Source organism: Miscanthus floridulus, chromosome 10, assembly GCF_019320115.1.
Source record: "Miscanthus floridulus cultivar M001 chromosome 10, ASM1932011v1, whole genome shotgun sequence".
NCBI classification, from domain to species: domain Eukaryota; kingdom Viridiplantae; phylum Streptophyta; class Magnoliopsida; order Poales; family Poaceae; genus Miscanthus; species Miscanthus floridulus.
Window position 1 is genome coordinate 49,930,544 of NC_089589.1, and position 21,017 is coordinate 49,951,560.

Consider the following 21,017-nt stretch of genomic DNA (forward strand, 5'->3'; position numbering starts at 1 on the left):
ATGATGATGAGGAGTACACCAAGGAGGAGCTCTTGGACATGTGTGAGCAAGTGCACACTTGCTTTGATATGAAGAGAAAGGAGTGCAAAGAATTGCGCAAGAAAGTCAAATTTCTTGAGCAATCCTTTGATGAGCTCAATGCCACTCTTGAGAAGCTTGACAAAGCTCACTCTAAGCATAAAAAGGCTCACTCCTCTCTCATCGAGAAAGTCAAGAAGGAGGAAGCCAAGAAGGAGCAAGTAATTGTGTCTTGTGATGTGGGACTAACATGTGATATTATTGATGAATCTTTTTATAAGCCCATTGTTGTTGCTCCCACTAACCCTTCTTGTAGCATTTCTACTTTTACTTCACCTTTGAGTGATGGTTTCACTTGTGATGCCTCACTAATGGTGGATGGTGGAAAATGAGACCCTCAAGAAGGAGGTGAATGAGCTCACTCGTGCCTTAGGCAATGCCTATGGTGGAGATGCCCGCTTGCTAAAGTGCTTGGGTAGCCAAAGGTTTTCTCTCAACAAAGAGGGATTAGGCTATACTCCCAAGAAAGGCAAGGCAACCTTTGTCACTCCCAAAGCTACCTTTGTGAGAGGCAATGGTTAGTTTTGCAATAGATGCAAGCAAATTGGGCATATAGAGCAATATTGCAAGACTAACAAGAACAAGCAACCTAATATATCCTTAATTAGATTTGATTCTTGTTACATGCTTGTTAAGGGTGCCAATGGTGTGAAGGCTAAGTTCATTGGTACACCAATTATGGGCTCAAAGGAGAAGGCCATTTGGGTACCAAAGACCTTGATAACTAACCTTTAAGGACCCAAGTAAGTTTGGGTACCTAAAAAGAATTGATCTTCTTTAGTAGGTCAATTATAAAGCCGAAGGAAGACATTGGATTCTTGATAGTGGGTGCACACAATACATGACCGGTGATTCAAGAATGTTCAATTCAATCAATGAGAATGAGAGCAATGGGATTGATAGTATCACATTTGGTGACAATGGCAAAGGCAAAGTCAAAGGTCTTGGTAAGATTGCAATATCCAATGACTTGAGCATTTTTAATGTGCTACTAGTAGAGAGCTTGAACTTCAACCTATTGTCGGTAGCTCAATTATATGATCTTGGTTTCAAGTGCATATTTGGTGTGGATGATGTAGAGATCATAAGTGTAGATGACTCCAACTTGATATTCAAAGGATTTAGATATGAGAATCTATACTTGGTTGATTTCAATGTTAAAGAAGCTCAATTGTCAACATGCTTGCTCACTAAGTCTAGCATGGGTTGGTTATGACATAGAAGGCTTGGTCATGTTGGAATGAAGCAATTGAACAAGTTGATCAAGTATGACTTAGTTAGAGGCTAGAAAGATGTCATATTTGAGAAAGATAAGCTATGCAGTGCATGTCAAGCCAGAAAGCAAGCTGGCAACACACATCCTAAGAAGGGCATGATGAGTACATCTTAGACATTTGAGTTGTTGCACATGGACTTGTTTGGACCAACCATATACACTAGCATTGGTGGAAACAAATATGGATTTTTGATTGTGGATGATTTCACTAGATACACTTGGGTGTTCTTTCTTGTTGATAAGAGTGATGTGTTTACAACCTTCAAGACATTCATCAAGAGAATTCACAATGAGTTTAAAACCACCATCAAGAAAGTAATAAGTGACAATGGAAGTGAATTCAAGAATACAAGGATTGATGATTTGTGTGATGAGTTTGGAATTGAACATCAATTCTCGGCCAAGTACACTCCACAATCAAATGGCCTAGTTGAGAGGAAGAATGGAACCTTGATTGACATCGCAAGATCAATATTGAGTGAGTACAATGTGAGTCATTCATTTTGGGTCAAGGCAATCAACATGGCTTGCTACTATAGCAACTGACTCTATTGTCATCCATTGAAGGAGAAGACCCTGTATGATCTCTTGAATGATAGAAAACCCAATATTGCATACTTTTGGGGTTTTTATTGCAAATGCTATATATTGAAGAAGGGCACAATATTGAGTAAGTTTGAGAAGAAATGTAATGAATGTTTCTTGCTTGGTTACTCAACTACTAGCAAAGCTTATAGAGTTTGGAATTTGGCTAGTGGTACTCTTGAGGAGGTGCATGATGTTGAATTTGATGAAACCAAGGGTTCCCAAGAGGAAGATGAGAATCTAGATGATGTGAGAGACACTCAATTGGTAATACAACAAAGAACATGGACATTGGTGATATAAGACCTAGAGAGGTGATTGAAGTTGAAGATGACAAAGACCAAGTGCTCTCTAACTCAAATGTGCAAGTTGATACAAGTCAAGCTAGTTCATCATCTCAAGCGCAATTAACAAGTGGCTACTTCATCATCTCAACCTAGTGATCAATCAAATGCAAGCAATCAAGTGTACGTGCTCCAACCAACAAATGTTGTAAGAGATCATCCATTGGATTCCATCATTGGTGATATCATAAGAGGTGTACAAACAAGATCAAGATTGATATCATTTTGTGAACACTTCTCATTTGTGTCATCCATTGAACCTAAGAAAATAGATGAAGCTTTGAAGGATGTTGATTGGGTCAATGCTATGCATGAAGAGCTAAACAACTTCATAAGAAATCAAGTATGGGAGTTAGTTTTGAGAGGCCTAAGGATCATAATATGATTGGAACAAAGTGGGTCTTTCGCAACAAGCAAGATCAAGATGGGATAGTTGTAAGGAACAAAGCAAGATTAGTGGCTCAAGGTTACACTCAAGTTGAAGGTATTGACTTTAGAGAAATATATGTCCCGGTTGCAAGATTGAAAGCAATAAGGATCTTGCTAGCCTATGCTTGTGCCCATAACATCAAGTTGTCCCAAATGGATGTGAAAAGTGCATTTCTCAATGGGTACAACAATGAGTTGGTGTATGTTGAGCAACCTCCTGGTTTTGAAGATGAGAAGGAACCCAACCATGTCTACAAGTTGAGAAATGCTTTGTATGGTTTGAAGCAAGCACCAAGAGCATAGTATGAGAGATTGAGGGATTTCCTACTCTCTAAGGGGTTCAAGATGGGAAAAGTTGACACCACTCTCTTCACTAAAAAGCTAGGCAATGACTTGTTCATGTTGCAAATTTATGTTGATGACATTATTTTTGGATCAACCAATCAAGATTTTTGTGAGGAGTTTGGAAAGATGATGGCAAGTGAGTGAGATGTCCATGATTGGAGAGAGCGTAGTTACTTCCTTTGTCTTCAAATCAAGCAAATGAAGAATGTCACATATGTGAGTCAAGGCAAGTGCATCAAAGACATGCTCAAGAAGTTTGGCATGGATGATGCTAAAGCAATTAGTACACCAATGGGGACAAATGGAAGCTTATATAGTGATGCTAGTGGCAACATGGTGGATCAAAAGATGTATCGATCTATGATTGGAAGCCTACTCTGTGTGACCGCATCAAGGCCAGATGTGATGTTTAGTGTATGCATGTGTGCTAGATTTCAAGCCTCACCAAGAGAGAGTCACTTAAAGGCAACAAAGAGAATATTGATGTACTTGAAGCATACACAAAATGTTAGATTGTGGTATCCCAAAGGGACAAGATTTGAGTTGATTGGATATTCGGACTCTGATTATGCGGGATGCAAGGTTGAGAGAAAGAGCACATCGGACACATGTCAACTATTCGGAAGATCACTTGTGTCTTGGTCATCAAAGAAGCAAAATAGTGTAGCACTTTCAACCGCCAAAGCGGAGTACATTTTGGTCGTAGTTGTTGTGCTCAATTACTTAGGATGAAGGCTAGTTTGAGTGACTTTGGAATCAAACTCAAACAAGTGCCATTGCTATGTGACAATGAGAGTGCCGTGAAGCTCACCAACAACCCGGTTCAACATTCAAGAACAAAGAACATAGATGTCCGCCATCATTTCATTAGAGATCACCAACAAAAAGGGGATATTTGCATTGAGAGTGTGGGCACCGATGATCAACTTGCTGATATATTCACCAAGCCACTTGATGAGAAGAGGTTTTGCAAGCTAAGGAATGAATTGAACATATTTGACTTCTCAAATATGTGTTGATGCACCCCATTATATGACATGCCTCTCCTTCGAGCAAAGCAAGGTAAAATTAATTGACATATCATTCATCCTTTGCTAAGGACTTGCTTAGTGCATCTAGTCATTCCTATCATGTCTTAGGGTCATTCATGAAAATCAAATGAATTTGATGCTTGTATGGTACCACTATTGCTTGTATGCTTGACATGATCTAGTGGTAGCATATGATAGGTTTGTGGGCTTGTAAACCTAGTGTTTGATCTAGAAAGTGAGCTATAAGTGTTTAACTCAACATGGTGCATGATAACCCTTAGTTGGAGGTGTGAAGAAGCTTGCCCTTGGATCAAACCGAGTTAAATATCTTTTGCAAGTGATCTAGATTAAACCAAATTAGGAAAATGATCCTCACTTCACATGGTTTCACCCCAACCTATCTAAAATTTGAGCTCACCTTTTGTCCTAATTGTTTACAAATGGGGAGAGAATTCACAAAGATAGTAAAGATAGGGGGAGTAAACAAATAAAATGACATTGTAAGGGGATCAATTAAAATTTGAAGCACACAAGTAGGGGGAACAAGCTCATAAACTTGTATGTTGCATTTACATATGTTTGCTTGCATGGCACAAGTTTTAAATTCCCTATCCATGCTTGTGTGGTGTATGCTAGTTTTTAGAAAATGATTGATGAAATGAAAACTAGCATGCATAGGAAGAGTAACTAGACTTGTGCTTATCATGTAAAAACTAGACCCTTTCATATAATGTGGATCTCACGGGGTTTTCTAGTTTTTGTGAAAGTCTAGTTACTAATGGTGCTAAGGATGGTGTATATTGGCAACTCCGATTGGTATCATACTTTAAAGGTCTATTCTTTACACCTTAGCATCATTTGGTAGCTATTACTCACCCAAACTTCAAATCCATGCATATGTGCAAGCCTACAAATCTAAACTCTTAGCACATATGCAGGGGGAGCTAATACTACCAAAAATGGGTTGATAAAACTTGTCCATAATCTTTACGCATGGTAATTGCTTGGGCAAGCAAGATGGATCCAAAAAGATTTCATTGAATATCTTTGTAAACAGGTTGTCATCAATTACCAAAAAGAGGGAGATTGAAAGCTCTAGTTTGGTTTTGGATAATTGATAAAACCTAGCACTAACCTTTGTCATGAGTTGTGATATGAGCTAGGTTGGTACAATCCAAGTGATTGAGCAAGATGAGGTCCATGGTAATGAAGGTGGACATGTGTTGATGATGATCAAGATCAACTTGGAAAAGAAGAAAGAGAAAAACAAAAACCGAGTTGATCAAGGCAAAGGTATATGATAGGTTTTTGTTTTGCACTCAAGACATTATAGAGGGTGTGAGTGACTTAGGATCGATAGCCGTACTATAAAGATGAGAAATCTTTGGCTAAACAGTTTATCGAGTGCCACTAGGTGATATGATTCTTGCATAAGCATTTAGGAACCTAGTGTGCTAACTTTGACCCTTGTAAAATACTTTGAAAAATGCTAACACATGTGCACACAAGTTCTACACTTTGTGGTTAGCAATAAAGAAGCAAGGGTGAAGTGGTTGTGGACTTAGAAAAAGAAAAGGAGGAGACAGTCCACGACCGGACGCTGGCCGCGGGGTGATCGGACTCACCCCGGCGTGTCTGGTCAATTTTAGCCGAGCAGTGCAGCTAGCCAAGAGGGCTGAGGAGCGACTGGACGCTACCTCATATGCATCCAGTCACTTGTTGGTGGCTGGCAACTTAGCGCGATCGGACACGTAGGGGTAGAGTCGGGTTAGCGCTGATGTATAATGACGTCGGCTTTGCAGGCACGCGTAGAGAAGAAGAAAGATGACCGGACACTAGGCCACGCTAGGTCACCTCTGACCTGACGCATCCGGTCAGTTCAAAATGGCTCTAGAACCTCTCTAGAAATGATCTAACGCCGTGTGGTTCTGAGTCAGGTAGTTTGAGCAGTGAGTCCGGTCGTTACTTAACGTATCGCGCAACTGAGAGATGACCATTGAGATCAAACACATAGAATTCAAAGTGCTGACACATGGCATGATCCACATGACCAGATGCTGGCGTAGGCACGTCCTGTCAGCCCGACCAATGCGTCCTATCAATACGTAGAGGGCACCCCTTTGACTCTAACGGCTCTATTCATTTGGGGAGGTCTATAAATAGTGTTTGGCCGGCTCCAAGGCAACTCTCTTGGAACTTTGACATTCCTAACATCCTTGTGAGTCTAAGCAAACACCTCCCACTCATCTCCATCATTGATTCATCATCATAGTGAGATTGGGAGTGATTCCAAGTGTATTTGCTTTAGTGATTGCATCTAGTGGCACTTGGGGATCATTGTGGCTGTGGATTTCTTGTTTCTCTTGGTGGTTACCATCACCTAGATGGCTTGGAGCAGCAGTGGAGCTTTAGCATGAGTTGGTGATTGTTTGTGGTCGGCTTTGGTGTTTGTGAGGGGTCTTGTGCATTCCCCAGTGGAGAGCCGAAAGATAACTCTAGTGGATTGCTCGTGTCATTGAGTTACCTCACTTATGAGTAGGTTCTTGCGGTGTCCAATTGTGTGGATGAGGTTCATGCAACACCTCTTAGCCGCTAAACCACCAAATGTTGGTCCACACAACGGGGACTAGCGTGCTGGCAAGCACGTGAACCTTGGGAGAAAAATTAGTTGTCTCTTGCCCTTTGGTATTCTCCCAGTGATTCAATTGGTATTCATGTTGTGATTGGTTTACTCCTCTATGCGGCGGTATAATCACCCTACTCACTCATTTACATTTTCGCAAACTAGTTGTAGCAAGCTCTTTAGTGTAGCTAGAATTGAGAGCTTGCTTTGTAGTTTAAGTTGATCTAGTGGAGCTCTTTAGTGTAGCAGATGTGAGAGCTCTTAGTGAGTAGTACTTAGCCAATTGTGTGCCTAGTGATTATAGTAACTAGAATTATTGGATAGATAGCTTGCAACCCTTGTAGAGCTAGAGCAAGTTTGCATTTCGCTATTTGTCATACTAATAAAATTGCTCTAGTGATCTTGTAGATCTTTTAAATAGGCTATTCACCCCCTTCTAGCCATATTAGGACCTTTCATCCTCACAAGACTAGTTTTGTGTAGAACAATGGTCGGTTTTGCACTAGTTGCAAGCAAGTTGGTCATAAAGAGCATGAATGCAAGAACAAGAACAAGAATACCAATGTATCCTCAATTAAGCTTGATTCTTTCTATGTGCTTACTAAGGGTACTAATGGTGTGAAGGCTAAGTTCATTGGTGCACCATGGATGGGCTCAAAGAAGAAAACCATTTAGGTACCAAAGAGCTTAGTGACTAACCTTGAAGGACCCAAGCAAGTTTAGGTACCTAAAAAGAATTGATCTTCTTTTGTAGGTCAATTATAAAACACTCTGCCTTTTCTATCACTTATAGTGACCTCTGTCTTTTCTGTATAGGGCGCCGGTGGCACCGTCGGACTGTCCACACTCTACGGGTGGACACTCCGCCAGTGAAGTTCCTAACCCTTGCTCAAATGTGCCAACCACCAAGTGTATCACCTTGTGCACATGTGTTAGCATATTTTTACAAACATTTTCAAGGGTGTTAGCATTCCACTAGATCCTAAATGCATATGCATTGAGTTAGAGCATCTAGTGGCACTTTGATAACCGCATTTTGATATGAGTTTCACCCCTCTTAATAGTACGGCTATCGATCCTAAATTTGATCACACTTACTAAGTGTCTTGATCACCAAAACAAAATGGCTCCTACAATTTATACCTTTGCCTTGAGCCTTTTGTTTTTCTCTTTCTTCTTTTCAAGTCCAAACGCTTGATCATCACCATCATCATGTCATGATCTTCTTTTGCTTCACCACTTGGAATGTGCTACCTATCTCATAATCACTTTGATAAACTAGGTTAGCACTTAGGGTTTCATCAATTCACCAAAACCAAACTAGAGCTTTTAGGTGATAATGGCAAAGGTAAGGTCAAAGGGCTTGGTAAGATTGCAATATCTAATGATATGAGCATTTCCAATGTGTTGCTAGTTGAGAGCTTGAACTTCAATTTTCTATCCTTGGCTCAATTGTGTGATCTTGAATTCAAATGCATATTTGGGGTAGATGATGTAGAGATCATAAGTGTAGATAGCTCTAACTTGATCTTCAAAGGCTTTAGATATGAGAATCTATACTTGGTGATTTCAATGCTAGTGAAGCTCAATTGTCAATATGCTTGTTCACTAAGTCTAGTATGGGTTGGTTAGGGCATAGAAGGCCTGGTCATGTTGGAATGAAACAGTTGAATAGATTGGTTATGCATGACTTGGTTAGAGGCTTAAAAGATATTATGTTTGAGAAGGATAAGCTTTGTAGCTCTTGTCAAGCTGACAAACAAGTTGGAAACACACATCCTAAGAAGAGCATAATGAGCACTAGCAAGGCATTTGAGTTGTTGCACATAGATTTGTTTGGGCCAACACAATGCACTAGCATCGGTGAAAATAAATATGGCTTTATGATAGTGGATGACTATACAAGATACACTTGGGTATTCTTTCTAGTGGATAAAAGTAATGTGTTTGCAACATTCAAATCATTTGTCAAGGGCATTCACAATGAGTTTGAAACAACCATCAAGAGAGTTAGAAGTGACAACGTGAGTGAGTTCAAAAATACAAGAATTGATGAGTTGTGTGATGAATTTGGAATTAGACATCAATTCTCGGCCAAGTACACTCCATATTCAAATAGCCTTGTTGAGAGGAAGAATAGAACACTGATTGATATGGCAAGGTCTATGCTTAGTGAGTACATTGTGAGTCAATCCTTTTGGGTCGTAGCTATCAACATGGCTTGCTATTGTAGCAACCGCTTGTATTGTCACCCATTGAAAGAGAAGATACCTTATGAGCTCTTGAATGGTAGAAAGCCCAATATTGCATATTTTTGGGTATTTGGTTGCAAATGCTACATATTAAAGAAAGGCACTAGATTGAGCAAGTTTGACAAGAAATGTGATGAAGGATTCTTGCTTGGATACTCAACCAGTAGCAAAGCATATAGAGTTTGAAATTTGGCAAGTGGTACTCTTGAAGAGGTGCATGATGTTGAATTTGATGAAACCAAGGGTTCCCAAGATGAGAATGAGAACTTGAAAGATGTTAGATGCATTCAACTTTCAAATGCTATGAAGAACATGGATGTTAGTGAACTAAGGCCTAGGCAAGTGATTGATGATGAAGATGATCAAGTGCAAGTGCTCTCTAACTCAAATATGCAAGATGATACAAATCAAGCAAGTACAAGTGGCTTTCATGACAATGTGCAAGATCAAGTGGTTAGTACATCATCTTAACCCAATGATCAAGCAAGTGCAAGCAACAATGTTCCAATACTCCAACAAACTCATGTTGCAAGAGATCATCCATTGGACACTATAATTGGAGATATTTCTAGAGGTGTGCAAACTAGATCAAGATTGACTTTATTTTGTGAGCATTTCTCATTTGTGTCATCCATTGAACCAAAGAAGATATATGAAGCATTGAAGGATGTTGATTGGATGAATGCAATGCATGAAGAATTGAACAACTTCACTAGAAATCAAGTATGAGAACTAGTTGAGAGGCCTAAGGGACACAATGTGATTGGAACCAAATGGGTCTATAGAAACAAGCAAGATCAAGATGGGATAGTAGTAAGGAACAAAGCAAGATTGGTAGCACAAGGTTACACTCAAGTGGAATGTCTTGACTTTGGAGAAATATATGCCCCGGTTGCTAGATTGGAAGCAATTAGAATCTTGCTAGCCTATGCTTGTGTCCACAACATCAAGCTCTATCAAATGGATGCCAAGAGTGCATTGCTCAATGGCTACATCAATGAAGAAGTATATGTTGGGTAACCTCCCGGTTTTGAAGATGACAAGAAGCCCAATCATGTGTACTAGTTGAAGAAGGCATTGTATGGCTTGAAGCAAGCACCTAGAGCATGGTATGAGAGGTTTGGGGACTTCCTACTCTCAAAGGGATTAATGATGGGTAAGATTGACACCACTCTTTTCACCAAAAATATTGGCAAGGACTTGTTTGTGTTACAAATCTATGTTGATGACATCATATTTGGATCAACCAATCAAGACTTTTGTGAAGAGTTTGGGAAGATGATGGCTAATGAGTTTGAGATATCCATAATTGGAGAGTTGAGTTACTTCCTTGGTCTTCAAATCAAGCAATTGTAGAATGGTATATTTATTAGTCAAGGCAAGTACATTAAAGACAAGCTCAAGAAGTTTGGCATGAATGAAGCAAAAGCCATAAGTACACCAATGGTAATAAATAGAAATTTGAATAGTGATACAAGTGGCAACATGGTGGATCAAAAGTTGTATCGGTCTATGATTGGAACCCTACTCTATGTGACCGCATCAAGGCCGGATGTCATGTTTAGTGTATGCATGTGTGCTAGATTTCAAGCCTCACCAAGAGAAAGTCATTTGAAAGCCACAAAGAGAATATTGAGGTACTTGAAGCATACACAAAATATTGGTTTATGGTATCCCAAAGGAGCAAAGTTTGAGTTAGTTGGTTATTCTAACTCGGATTATGCGGGATGCAAGGTTGAAAGGAAGAACACCTCGAGCATATATCAATTGTTGGGAAGATCACTTGTTTCATGGTCATCAAAGAAACAAAATAGTGTTGCATTATCAACCGCCGAAGCTGGATACATATCCGCCGGTAGTTGTTGTGCACAAATTCTTTAGATAAAGGCCACCTTAAATGAATTTGGAATCAAGTTCAAGAAAGTGCCATTGCTATATGACAATGAGAGTGCAATCAAGCTAACTAATAATCCGGTTCAACATGCAAGAACAAAGCACATTGATATCCGCCATCATTTCATTAGAGGTCATCAACAAAAAAGGGGACATTTCAATTGAGAGTGTAGGCACCGAAGATTAACTTGCTGACATATTCACCAAGCCATTGGATGAGAAAATATTTTGCAAGCTAAGGAATGAGTTGAACATATTGGATTTCTCAAATATGTGTTGATGCACCCCCCCACTTATATGACATGCCTCTCCTTCGAGCAATCCAAGGTAAAAGTTGATTGGCATACATACATCCTTTGCTAAGGACATGTTTAGTGCATCTAGTCATTCCTCATGTCTTATAGGCTCATTCATGAAAATCAAATGAATTTGATGCTTGTATGGTACCACTATTGCTTCTATGCTTGACTTGATCTAGTGGTAGCATATGACATGTTTGTGGGCTTATGAACCTTGTGTTTGATCTAGAAAATGAGCTATAAGTGTTTAACTCAATATGGTACAAGATAACCCTTGAAATGAGGTGTGAAGAAGCTTGTCCTTGGATCAAACCGAGTTAAATATCTTTGGTAAGTGTTCTAGATTAGACAAAAATTAGAAAAATGATCCTCACCTCATTGATTGACATTGATTATCTTAACCTATCTAAAATTGAATCTTTGTGGTCATTGATGACAAAGGGAGAGAAGTAATGCACAAAGATAGTGAAAAGATGACAAAGGGGGAGAACTTTGACATAAGGGGATCAATTAAAATTCTAAGCACACAAGTAGGGGGAGGAAGCTCATAAACTTGATTGATGTATTTGAATGTGCATTTCATATGTATGCTTGCATGTCACAAGTTTTAAATTAAAATTCCATGCTTGTGTGGTGTATGCTAGTTGTAGGTTTGAATGATGAAATAAAAAACTAGCACGCATAGGTTGTGTAACTAGACTTGTGTTTATATTGTAAAAACTAGACCCTTGCTTCTAATGTTGAACTCACCGAGTATTCTAGTTTTTGTGTATGTCTAGTTACTAATGGTGCTAAGGATGGTATATTTGGTGCACTTCGATTGGTATCACGCTTCTAAGGTCCATCTCATACCTTAGCATCATTTGGTAGATATTACTCTCCCATAACTCAAATCCATGCATATGTGCAAGCTTCAATCCAAACTCTTAGCACATATGTAGGGGAAACAAATGCTACCAATTGGGATTCATGAAACTTGTCCAAATCCTTTTACACATGGTAGCACTATTCCAAGTGATGAAGCAATGGTGAAGATCATGATGATGGTGTAATGGTCATGGTGATCAAGTGCTCGGCTTAGAAAAGAAGAAAGAGAAAAACAAAAAACTCAAGGCAAAGATGAAACTTGATAGGAGCTTTTTGGTTTAGTGATCGAAACACTTAGCGAGTGTGATCACATTTAGAATCGATAGCTATAGTATTAAGAGGGGTGAAACTCGTATCGAAATGCGATTATCAAAGTGCCACTAGATGCTCTAACTCTTTGCATATGCATTTAGGATCTAGTGGAGAGCTAACACCCTTGAAAATATTTGTGAAAATATGCTAACACACGTGCACAAGGTGATACACTTGGTAGTTAAAACATTTGATCAAGGGTGGCGAAGTTGGAGAAGTAGAGGGGTTGTCTTTCACTAACCGGACGCAGGTTTCGAAGTGACCGGACTTGCTGGTTGTCCGTCCGGTCAATTATAGTGAAGACGACGTGCTCGTGCTTGGTCTGTTCTGTGACTGGACACTGCATAGTCATTGTGACCGGACGCGTTGGGCCTGCGTCCGGTCAGGTTGTGGCGTACACTGACACAAGCATTGAGCTGAGGTAGTGCTGACCTGACGCGGTGGTGCGTCCGGTCATGCGCGATCGGACGTGTCAGGGCAAAGGAGAACAGACGCGATTGGCACGTCCGGTCCTTGTGATCACGCGTCCGATCATCACTAAGGTGCTAGCACGACAGAATTCGACCGTTGGAATCGGGCGATCACGGTTGAACCACAGTGACACGTGGCGAGCATCCGAGGACCGAACGTAGGCCTAGGTGCGTCCGATCGCCTCGACCTGCCCGTCCGGTCCATGCGCAGTGGGCTGCTTTGTGAGCCCAACGGCTCTATTCATGGGAGCTCTCTATTTAAGCCCCATGGCCGGCTCAAGCACACTCTCTTGGCCATTTGCATTGACATAGCAACCTTGTGAGCTTAGCTAAAGCCCTTTCACTCATCTCCATCATAGATTCATCATCTTTGTGAGATTGAGAGTTAATCCAAGTGTATTACTTGAGTGATTACATTTAGAGGCACTTGGTGTTCGTGTTCGCTGCGGGATTCGCTTGTTACTCTTAGTGGTTGCCGCCACCTAGACGGCTTGGTGCAGCGAGGATCGTTGAGCGGAGGAAGGTGCTTATCTCTGGCTCCGATCATGGTGATTGTGAGGGGTTCTTGACTTTTCTTTGATGGAGAGCCAAAAGGTACTCCAGTGGATTGCTCATGGCTTGTAGATCCCCATCTTGTGTTGGTTGTGCTGCACCCGATTACGGGTTAGACGTGTGAGGCCTATTAGCGCATGAACCTCCAAGTGGGTGAATCGCCACAACGGGGACTAGCTTGCTGGCAAGCAAGTGAACCTCGGAGAAAAATATTATGTCATCATTTGTCTCCAGGTATTCTTGTGATTGATTGGCACCTTTGGTGATTGGTTCATTCATTGACACATCGGTATAATCACCTTACCCTCTCTTGCACTTACTTTTCCTAGTGTAGCTAAGCCCTTTAGTGTAGCTAGTTTTAAGGGCTAGCAAGTGTCGTGTCTAGTGGTTATTGAGGCTCTTTAGTTAGTCTTTGAGAGCTCCCTAACTTAGTATAGTGACATAGCTTTTGTGTGCTTAGAGACTATAGCAACTAGAATTGTGGTAGGTGACTTACATTTTTAGTCGGCTAGCGCAACATTCGCTTCGCCTCATAATTGTCTAACCAATTTGCTTAGTGTTGTTGTAGAAAATTTTTATAGGTTATTCACCTCCCTCTAGCCATTAGGACCTTTCAAGCGCCGTCGCCTGCCATCCTTCCTCTCCACTGAGCCATCCGCTCGCCACGATGTTCTCCACTGTGTCGGTCCCCTTCTCCACCAGAGCTACGCACCACTCCACGGCATCGTGCTCTGCGCCGGCATCGAGCTACACGTCGACGAGCCTCCAATCGTCTAAGCAGTAAGTAGATGTTGCGCTGGAAACACTTGTTGCATGTGTATGTTGCAAGTGTTTCAGAGGTATGTGTTCAAGTGTTTCGTATCGATGTTGCAAAAGTAGATCGGGATGTTTCATATGTTGCAATGGTTGTACACGTATGTTGCAAGTGTCTGTTCACAATGTTTCATGTGTTTTTCAGACGTATGTTGCAAGTGTGTTTATCTGGATGTTACATATATTTCACACATATGTTGCAAATGTTTTATCTAGATGTTGCGTATGTTTGCAATGGTTTTCAAGTGTTTTTAGGTGTTTTTGCAAGTTTTTCAGACTCAAGTTTTAAGTGTGTCATGTGTCTGTTGCAAGTGCTGCATCTGAATGTTTTAAAATTAGATCTGATTGTTACGCGTGTTAAAATATGACCCGCGTGATGCAGCTGCCGGAGAGGTTGCGAGGGGCCGGGCAGGCCGGAGATACTGCATGGGGTCCAGCGGGGGCGCAAAACGCCGTGCGGGTTGGGCGGGACGCACACGCTGCGTCGGGTCGCGTGGTATGCAGAATTCAAGCGCGGGAACAGGTGCATGCGCGGGCGTCCGTCCGGATCTCCGAGGGCTAGCACTGCGATCCAATATCGACTACCATCTCCGCTTGTCGTTTGCTCACGCGGTCGTTATGTGAACGAAGGTAGGACGAAACAACAAGATGCATATAAGCACGAAACGACAAGATGCATGTGCTTGTTTTCTGTGTTTGACATCACCGAAGCTAACCAAACAAATCAAGTACTCGCTTTGCGTTTGTGTTTTCTTATATCCGAACCAAACACTAATATATATGGAAGTCCAAATCTTGGATGATAAATACAAGTCTATGTTAGGCAGTATTATAGTAGGTACTGCTAATATATGTAATGCGGAAGGTGTGGTGGTTAACATAAGTTGATAATGCAAAGGGAATGTTTACGGCACGCTCGGGTGTTTCTAGGGCTTCCAGCACCCGGGATTCCGAACCCAAATAAAATCGGGTGTTTCTGATGCATGGAACACTGATTGTCATGACCATAGGATTCACATCAAATCAAATGAACTAAACAAAACTTATAAAAATAATACAAATACATTAAATAAAAAAATAGTCAGATTATTTCTATGAAAGCCATATTAGAAGATTTCAAAAGAAAACAAATAAAATATACAGAAAATAAAAAAGCAAAAAAAAATCAGATAACTGTGGAAGTAATTATGATCATTCTAATTTACGAACAATCAATTTACATCAATTGAACATGAAACTTACCCCAAAAGTCGAGCCTTGTCATTTAACAAAACCTGCACAAATAAATTAAGCCTCCTCCACTCACCATTTGTGCATAGCCGGAGCCGCCACCGCCCTAGTCCGTCCAGTCCAGAGCGCGACGTCGCCAATCCACCACCCGCCTGCGAGTGCGCAGTCCGCCGTCCACCGCCGGATGAGAAGAGAATGATGCATGCATTTAATTAGTGGCAGCGGAATGTGTCGTATCTGACGGCTTGCGCGGTTTGGTAGGGAAGGTTCGTTTGAGTATTGCTATTGCATCAAGCTTCTCTGCTTCTCTGTCCATGAAACGCACTTACCGTCAGAGGGAATCTAAAAAACTGGTGAGGTCAATGAAGGTGAGCTTTTACCTGGTCAGAGTAACACAAACAAGAAGGTGAGCTTTTACCTGGTCAGAGTAACACAAAATCTAGTCCAGGACTTGCTTTGCGCATCATTCGTCAATCAATCAGAACAGTATAATATCCGGTCAGGTCAATGAAGGAGGCATGTTTGATCGGAGACTCGGACTAGCTACAGCAGGGAAGGTTCAAAAGTGATGCCTTTATCTATTCATACCACTGTCTATACAAGCCTCTGAGGCTCCGAGCGCTCAGCATTTCTGTGTGCCAACAAGTGGTCAGGCTCGCATCACAGCAATGGCAGCTCCTCGGTTTGCGGCGGCAACAGCAGTCCTCGTCTGCCTTGTTGCTCTTGCAACACTTGCAAGCTGCAACACTGAAGGTAAACTGCATATACATATGCGAAGCTTACCCGCATATCATATTGCAGGCATCGTTACCGAGTTCAGTGTTTTTTTTTTTCTGAAACATTCATGTTTGTTGTGGCTCCTCCAAGGTGACATACTGTACAAGCAAAGGCAGGCATGGGAGGACCCAAACAATGTGCTGCAGAGCTGGGATCCGACGCTTGTCAATCCCTGCACCTGGTTCCATATCACCTGCAACAACGATAACTCTGTCATCCGTGTGTATGTTCCTCTGTCCTTTACACCCTTTAATCAGTAATTTCAGACTCTGCAAGTGCTTCAGTTCAAAATCGGAAGAGAGAGTTTCCTTTCTGCTGGGAACGTATCAATCATTTCTTACTGTGCCATGCAAGGGCCTATGGAATCTTGACGGATGCTATTTGTTCATTCCTTTCAAGAAATCGGAACCTACGATTCATCAACAGTGTGTCTGATGGTGTATGGTTATCTGCAAATCATGTCTAGACTGAAGTGCAAGTACCTGTTTATTGCTTTTTTTTGCAGGGATCTAGGGAACGCAGGCATCTCAGGCCCTCTGATTCCAGATCTGGGAGGACTTGTGAACCTCCAGTACCTGTAAGAACTGCATAACTTGTTGCAATAATCACTGCAAGCATCAGAGATTAGGATTACACTCAAGAACACGGGTTTTTTTCTGAAATTTGGTTTGCCAATGTTTGCAGTGAGCTGTACGACAACATCCTGAATGGTTCAATCCCAGCAACACTCGGAAATTTGTCAAATCTTGTCAGCTTGGATCTTTATAGTAACCTTCTCACTGGAGCCATACCAACTACACTTGGCGCCATCAGCACGCTGCGATACCTGTATGTGGTGTTTTTCATACAAGATATTCATATGCTGTTCAAAAAATAAAACTTCTGTAAATTCTGACTATTTTTCTGAACTGACAAATGTGCCAATTTCCTTCTCTCCGTCAGGAGGTTGTATGAGAACAACCTGACAGGGTCTATACCACCATCTTTGGGCAATCTGACGAGTCTTGAGATGTTGGAGCTGCAGAAGAATGCGCTGAATGGTGCAATTCCATCATCTCTCGGGAACATCAAAACATTGCAGTTCCTGTATGTCATTAGTCCTTAAATTCAGAGATGATTTTTCCTGAATGGTCAAAATGTAAATAGTGGGTGTGGTTGAATTATTCTCGTGGGTGGTTTTGACTTTTGACTCTGCTATCTACGGTACGCGCAGGAAGTTGAACGCGAATATGCTGAGCGGCACACTTCCATTGGAAGTCCTCTCTCTTGTCATTGCTGGGAATCTGACCGAGCTGTGAGTAATCTGTCAATTTCAATACATCGTTGTCAGCTCTACATGGCTGCATTATACTACAAGATGATATTCTCTATTCTCTACTGACACAAGAAAAAAAAATGTATTCATTCAGAAATATTGCAAAGAACGACTTGGCCAGCACTGTCAGATCATCAGGTTTAAGAGGTATTATATACATGCAAACTGCAGCTTTAATTGATTTAGCTTTTATTCTCTTTTGTATATGCATATATAATATATGGTGAGGCTTACAAGAATTACATTTATACTGGCATTATCACAGTGACTGCAATCATCCAGGACAAGCTGAAAACTACATGATGATGAGTCCTTGGATCAGGACATCGGCTTTCTTCATGCGTATGCTGGCAATAAATAAATCCAATGACATGCAATCACAGTGACTGTAGCACTTGCGTTTTTATTTAGCAAATAGTGTTCAGTCATGGACTAATTAGGCTCAAAACGTTCGTCTCGCGATTTCCAACCAAACTGTGCAATTAGTTTTTTTTCGTCTACATTTACTACTCCATGCACGTATCGCAAGATTCGATGTGACGGGTACTGTAGCACTTTTTTGAAAGTATTTTTTGGAACTGAACACGCGCTTATTAACAATTAAAACATAAAGTGCGGCCCACACTGCCTAAGCCGGCCTAGCCTGGTTTGGTAGCCTAGTGGGCTACAATGTCCAAACCCGCCCTAGCTGGGTTCGTGTACTGGCTTAGCCAGTTTCTGCTGAAAACTAGCAGAAATATATAAGAGCCTCAGTCGCCTCTTTCTCGTCAACTCTCTCATATTAACTAGGAGTGTGGCTACCTTAGGAGTATATCGATAGGTTCACACGGTCCTTGCAATCACAGACATACACACCCAAGTAGACACAAGCGGAAGCACAAATATATATGAAATGTAATAAATTCCACAATTCTACACTAGATTATCTTTTTCCTTTTGGAGGCAAGATCGCAGCCCTCACAAACTTCATGCAACCACCCAAAACCTTGGGGGCTTGCCGGGGACAACTAGCCACACATAGGTGCAAAGCTAAGAGTAACAAATGCAGTCAACCGAAATCTTGACTTGTTCAAGTGCTCATGGTGTTTGACAGCTCACACAAAGTCTCTCGTGCTCTCTAATGGATCTCTCACAAAGCAAGACTCACTCCCCGCACTTAGGATTTTCACTTCTCTAAAGTCTAAACACTTCCACCCACAAAGGGAGGTTTGGGAGTAGCCAAGGGCTTCTAGTTGTGGTGATCTAGTAGAGAGCATTGGCAGCCAACACAAGGGGAGAGGGACAGCTATTTATAGGTTTTCCCACTTAAACTAGTCACGGAGGGGAGGGGCATATGCAGCCTGTTCGGTTGGCTGGTTCGTATCGTTGCTGGTTCGTGAAGAAGTACCGCTGGCTGGTTTGTGTGAGAGAAAAATACTCTTCCAGCTGGAAATTTATGATCGTTTACGACAAGCCACAGCCAAACGAACAGGCTGATGAAACTCGGCTTGGCTGGTTTTTCAACAAAATAGCTATTAGGCCGGACTCAACTTAGCCGGCCTCGTAAACCGGCCTACCGGTTTTTCATGCATGGCCCAAAAATAGCACCTCACTCTCTCACATTCTCAAGCTTACTCACATGGGTTAACTTGAGCACTTTCATTTGTCTAAAACTCAACGACGTATCCCTCTTAATAGTGTGGCATACATATACTCAAGAAATAAAGATTGCTTTAAACCACTTCTGGAGCCTTCTTCAAACCTTTGCTTGCCACATTGATCATGCATACTTGAGGATCTTCATAACCTCCTTGATAGTGTGATCACAAATTCTAGCCTTGGTGTTGTTCTAGGCCTGAGCCTTCAAACTCTGGTTGTTGTCAAGTAGACGAAAACCCACAAAAAATACACAGCGAAGTACAAACAGGATAAGTAAATCACTGGACCCTCAATTTCATTATTCATCATCCTTTACAATACCCTCTCACGGCCTTATTTATACATACTCGTAGGCTTTTACTAGACCGGAATACCCTTACACCTGCCCTAGATTCGCAGCATATTCTCGCCATCCCAAGATGACTTGATCCGGAGGCAGCACCTCCCGCGGTTGCCGCCGTCCTCTGTCCACGCCTGGCCCCCCCTGACCAAGAGTGAGGGACCAGCCAGGCTAGTCCTTCCTTCGCCTCCCGCAAGACAACGTTTTTGACTCCTACCTGCCATATGTCAGTTTGCCCTCCTCTGTCTCCACTGTTTCGCCACGATGAAATCTAGGAGCCCACCTGTAAATGCAACGTAGACATAATCGACGAAAAGAGGGCTATGATGGCGAAAATGATGGGTGCTGTCTGATGCCATGGTGTGGCTTGACTATTGCCCGCTGCTCATGACGCGTTCTCCATTTCACCCCTTGGCGTACTGGTAATCCTCTGCCCAGGCGAAAGGTGCACTCAATTGGTCACGAAGACGGCGGAGGGTGAAGAGGGGGTGCCGAATGGGTGTATCTCTCCCCACCCAAAAAAAATAGCCCCTCAGCAACGTCCCATTGGCTTGCTAATGGGTCGCTACCGTCATGTCACCCGTTTGCCGGCCCTGACGCTGTCCCGTCGAAGTGCGAAGTGTTAAGGTTGGATTAATTTTATTATTTTTATTATATATTTTTTCATTATTATATGTTTATTATTATTATTTTATATATATTATTTTTCTCTCTCTCTCTCTTTTGAAACGTCGCCTTGAAGGAGCGATGTGTCTTTTCGGTTCCTGTGCCGCGCGACCGTTTGCGATGGTTCCTCGTTCTGTTCGCCTACTTGGTGCCATTGCGCCGCTTGGCGCTCCTGGCCTAGTATTAAATAGCACCCGTGGGGTGAGTTTGCGGGCACCCATTGCTCATTTGTGCCTGGAGCTTTCCACATGTCTTGCTACGCTACTTCCCTCGTGCCTTCGCTTGTATAGCTGGCCATTTGGCCCGGGCACTATGAGCCGTTCCAAGCACGGCACTAAATAGCACGGCCCAGGAACGGCCCGACCCGACGGCCTTCGTGCCAGTGCTTGGCATGGCCCGGCCTTAGTGCCGTGCCTGGGCCGCCATTTTGGCCCATAGTGCCGGCACGGGCACGGCATCCTACATGGGCCGGCACTATGCTGGCCCGATAAATATTAGTCGTTGGATCTTCTAATTAAACCAGAGCCGTTAGATTCTTATCAAGTCATATATAATCGTGGAACTGGAAACCCTAGCTCCTCACTCTCTCTTCTCTCACCCGCCCACTTCTCTGGGCACCGCAAACGGCACGAGGCCATGGCCCCTCCCTCCCTCGTGCCGCGACTCCCTCCCTCCCCTCTCTCATGCATCTCTCCTCTCCCCCACCTTTCTCACTCTCTTCTCTCCCTCATGAGTTGGGTGGTGCGGCCTCGTGAGCTGGGTGCGGCGCGGCGGTACGGCTTCGCGGGCGCAGCGCGCCGGAGCAGGTCCGGCGCGGTGGAGCGGCTTCACTGGCACGGCGTGGCAGAGCATCCTCTCTCCCCCGCGGCTCCCGGATCCATG

The 21,017-nt window shown here is 42.4% G+C and overlaps 1 protein-coding gene across 1 annotated transcript; it reads left to right on the forward strand.

Moving 5' to 3' along the window:
- The first annotated feature begins 16,021 nt into the window (after positions 1 to 16,021).
- Positions 16,022 to 17,946, forward strand: LOC136490196 (disease resistance protein BAK6-like). The gene is made up of 8 exons (XM_066486673.1): positions 16,022 to 16,152; positions 16,267 to 16,399; positions 16,682 to 16,753; positions 16,861 to 17,004; positions 17,119 to 17,262; positions 17,390 to 17,470; positions 17,586 to 17,638; positions 17,757 to 17,946. Exons 1-8 carry the CDS (start codon positions 16,068 to 16,070, stop codon positions 17,792 to 17,794), a joined length of 750 nt encoding a protein of 249 aa, XP_066342770.1. The 5' UTR covers positions 16,022 to 16,067; the 3' UTR covers positions 17,795 to 17,946.
- Positions 17,947 to 21,017: the final 3,071 nt, after the last annotated feature.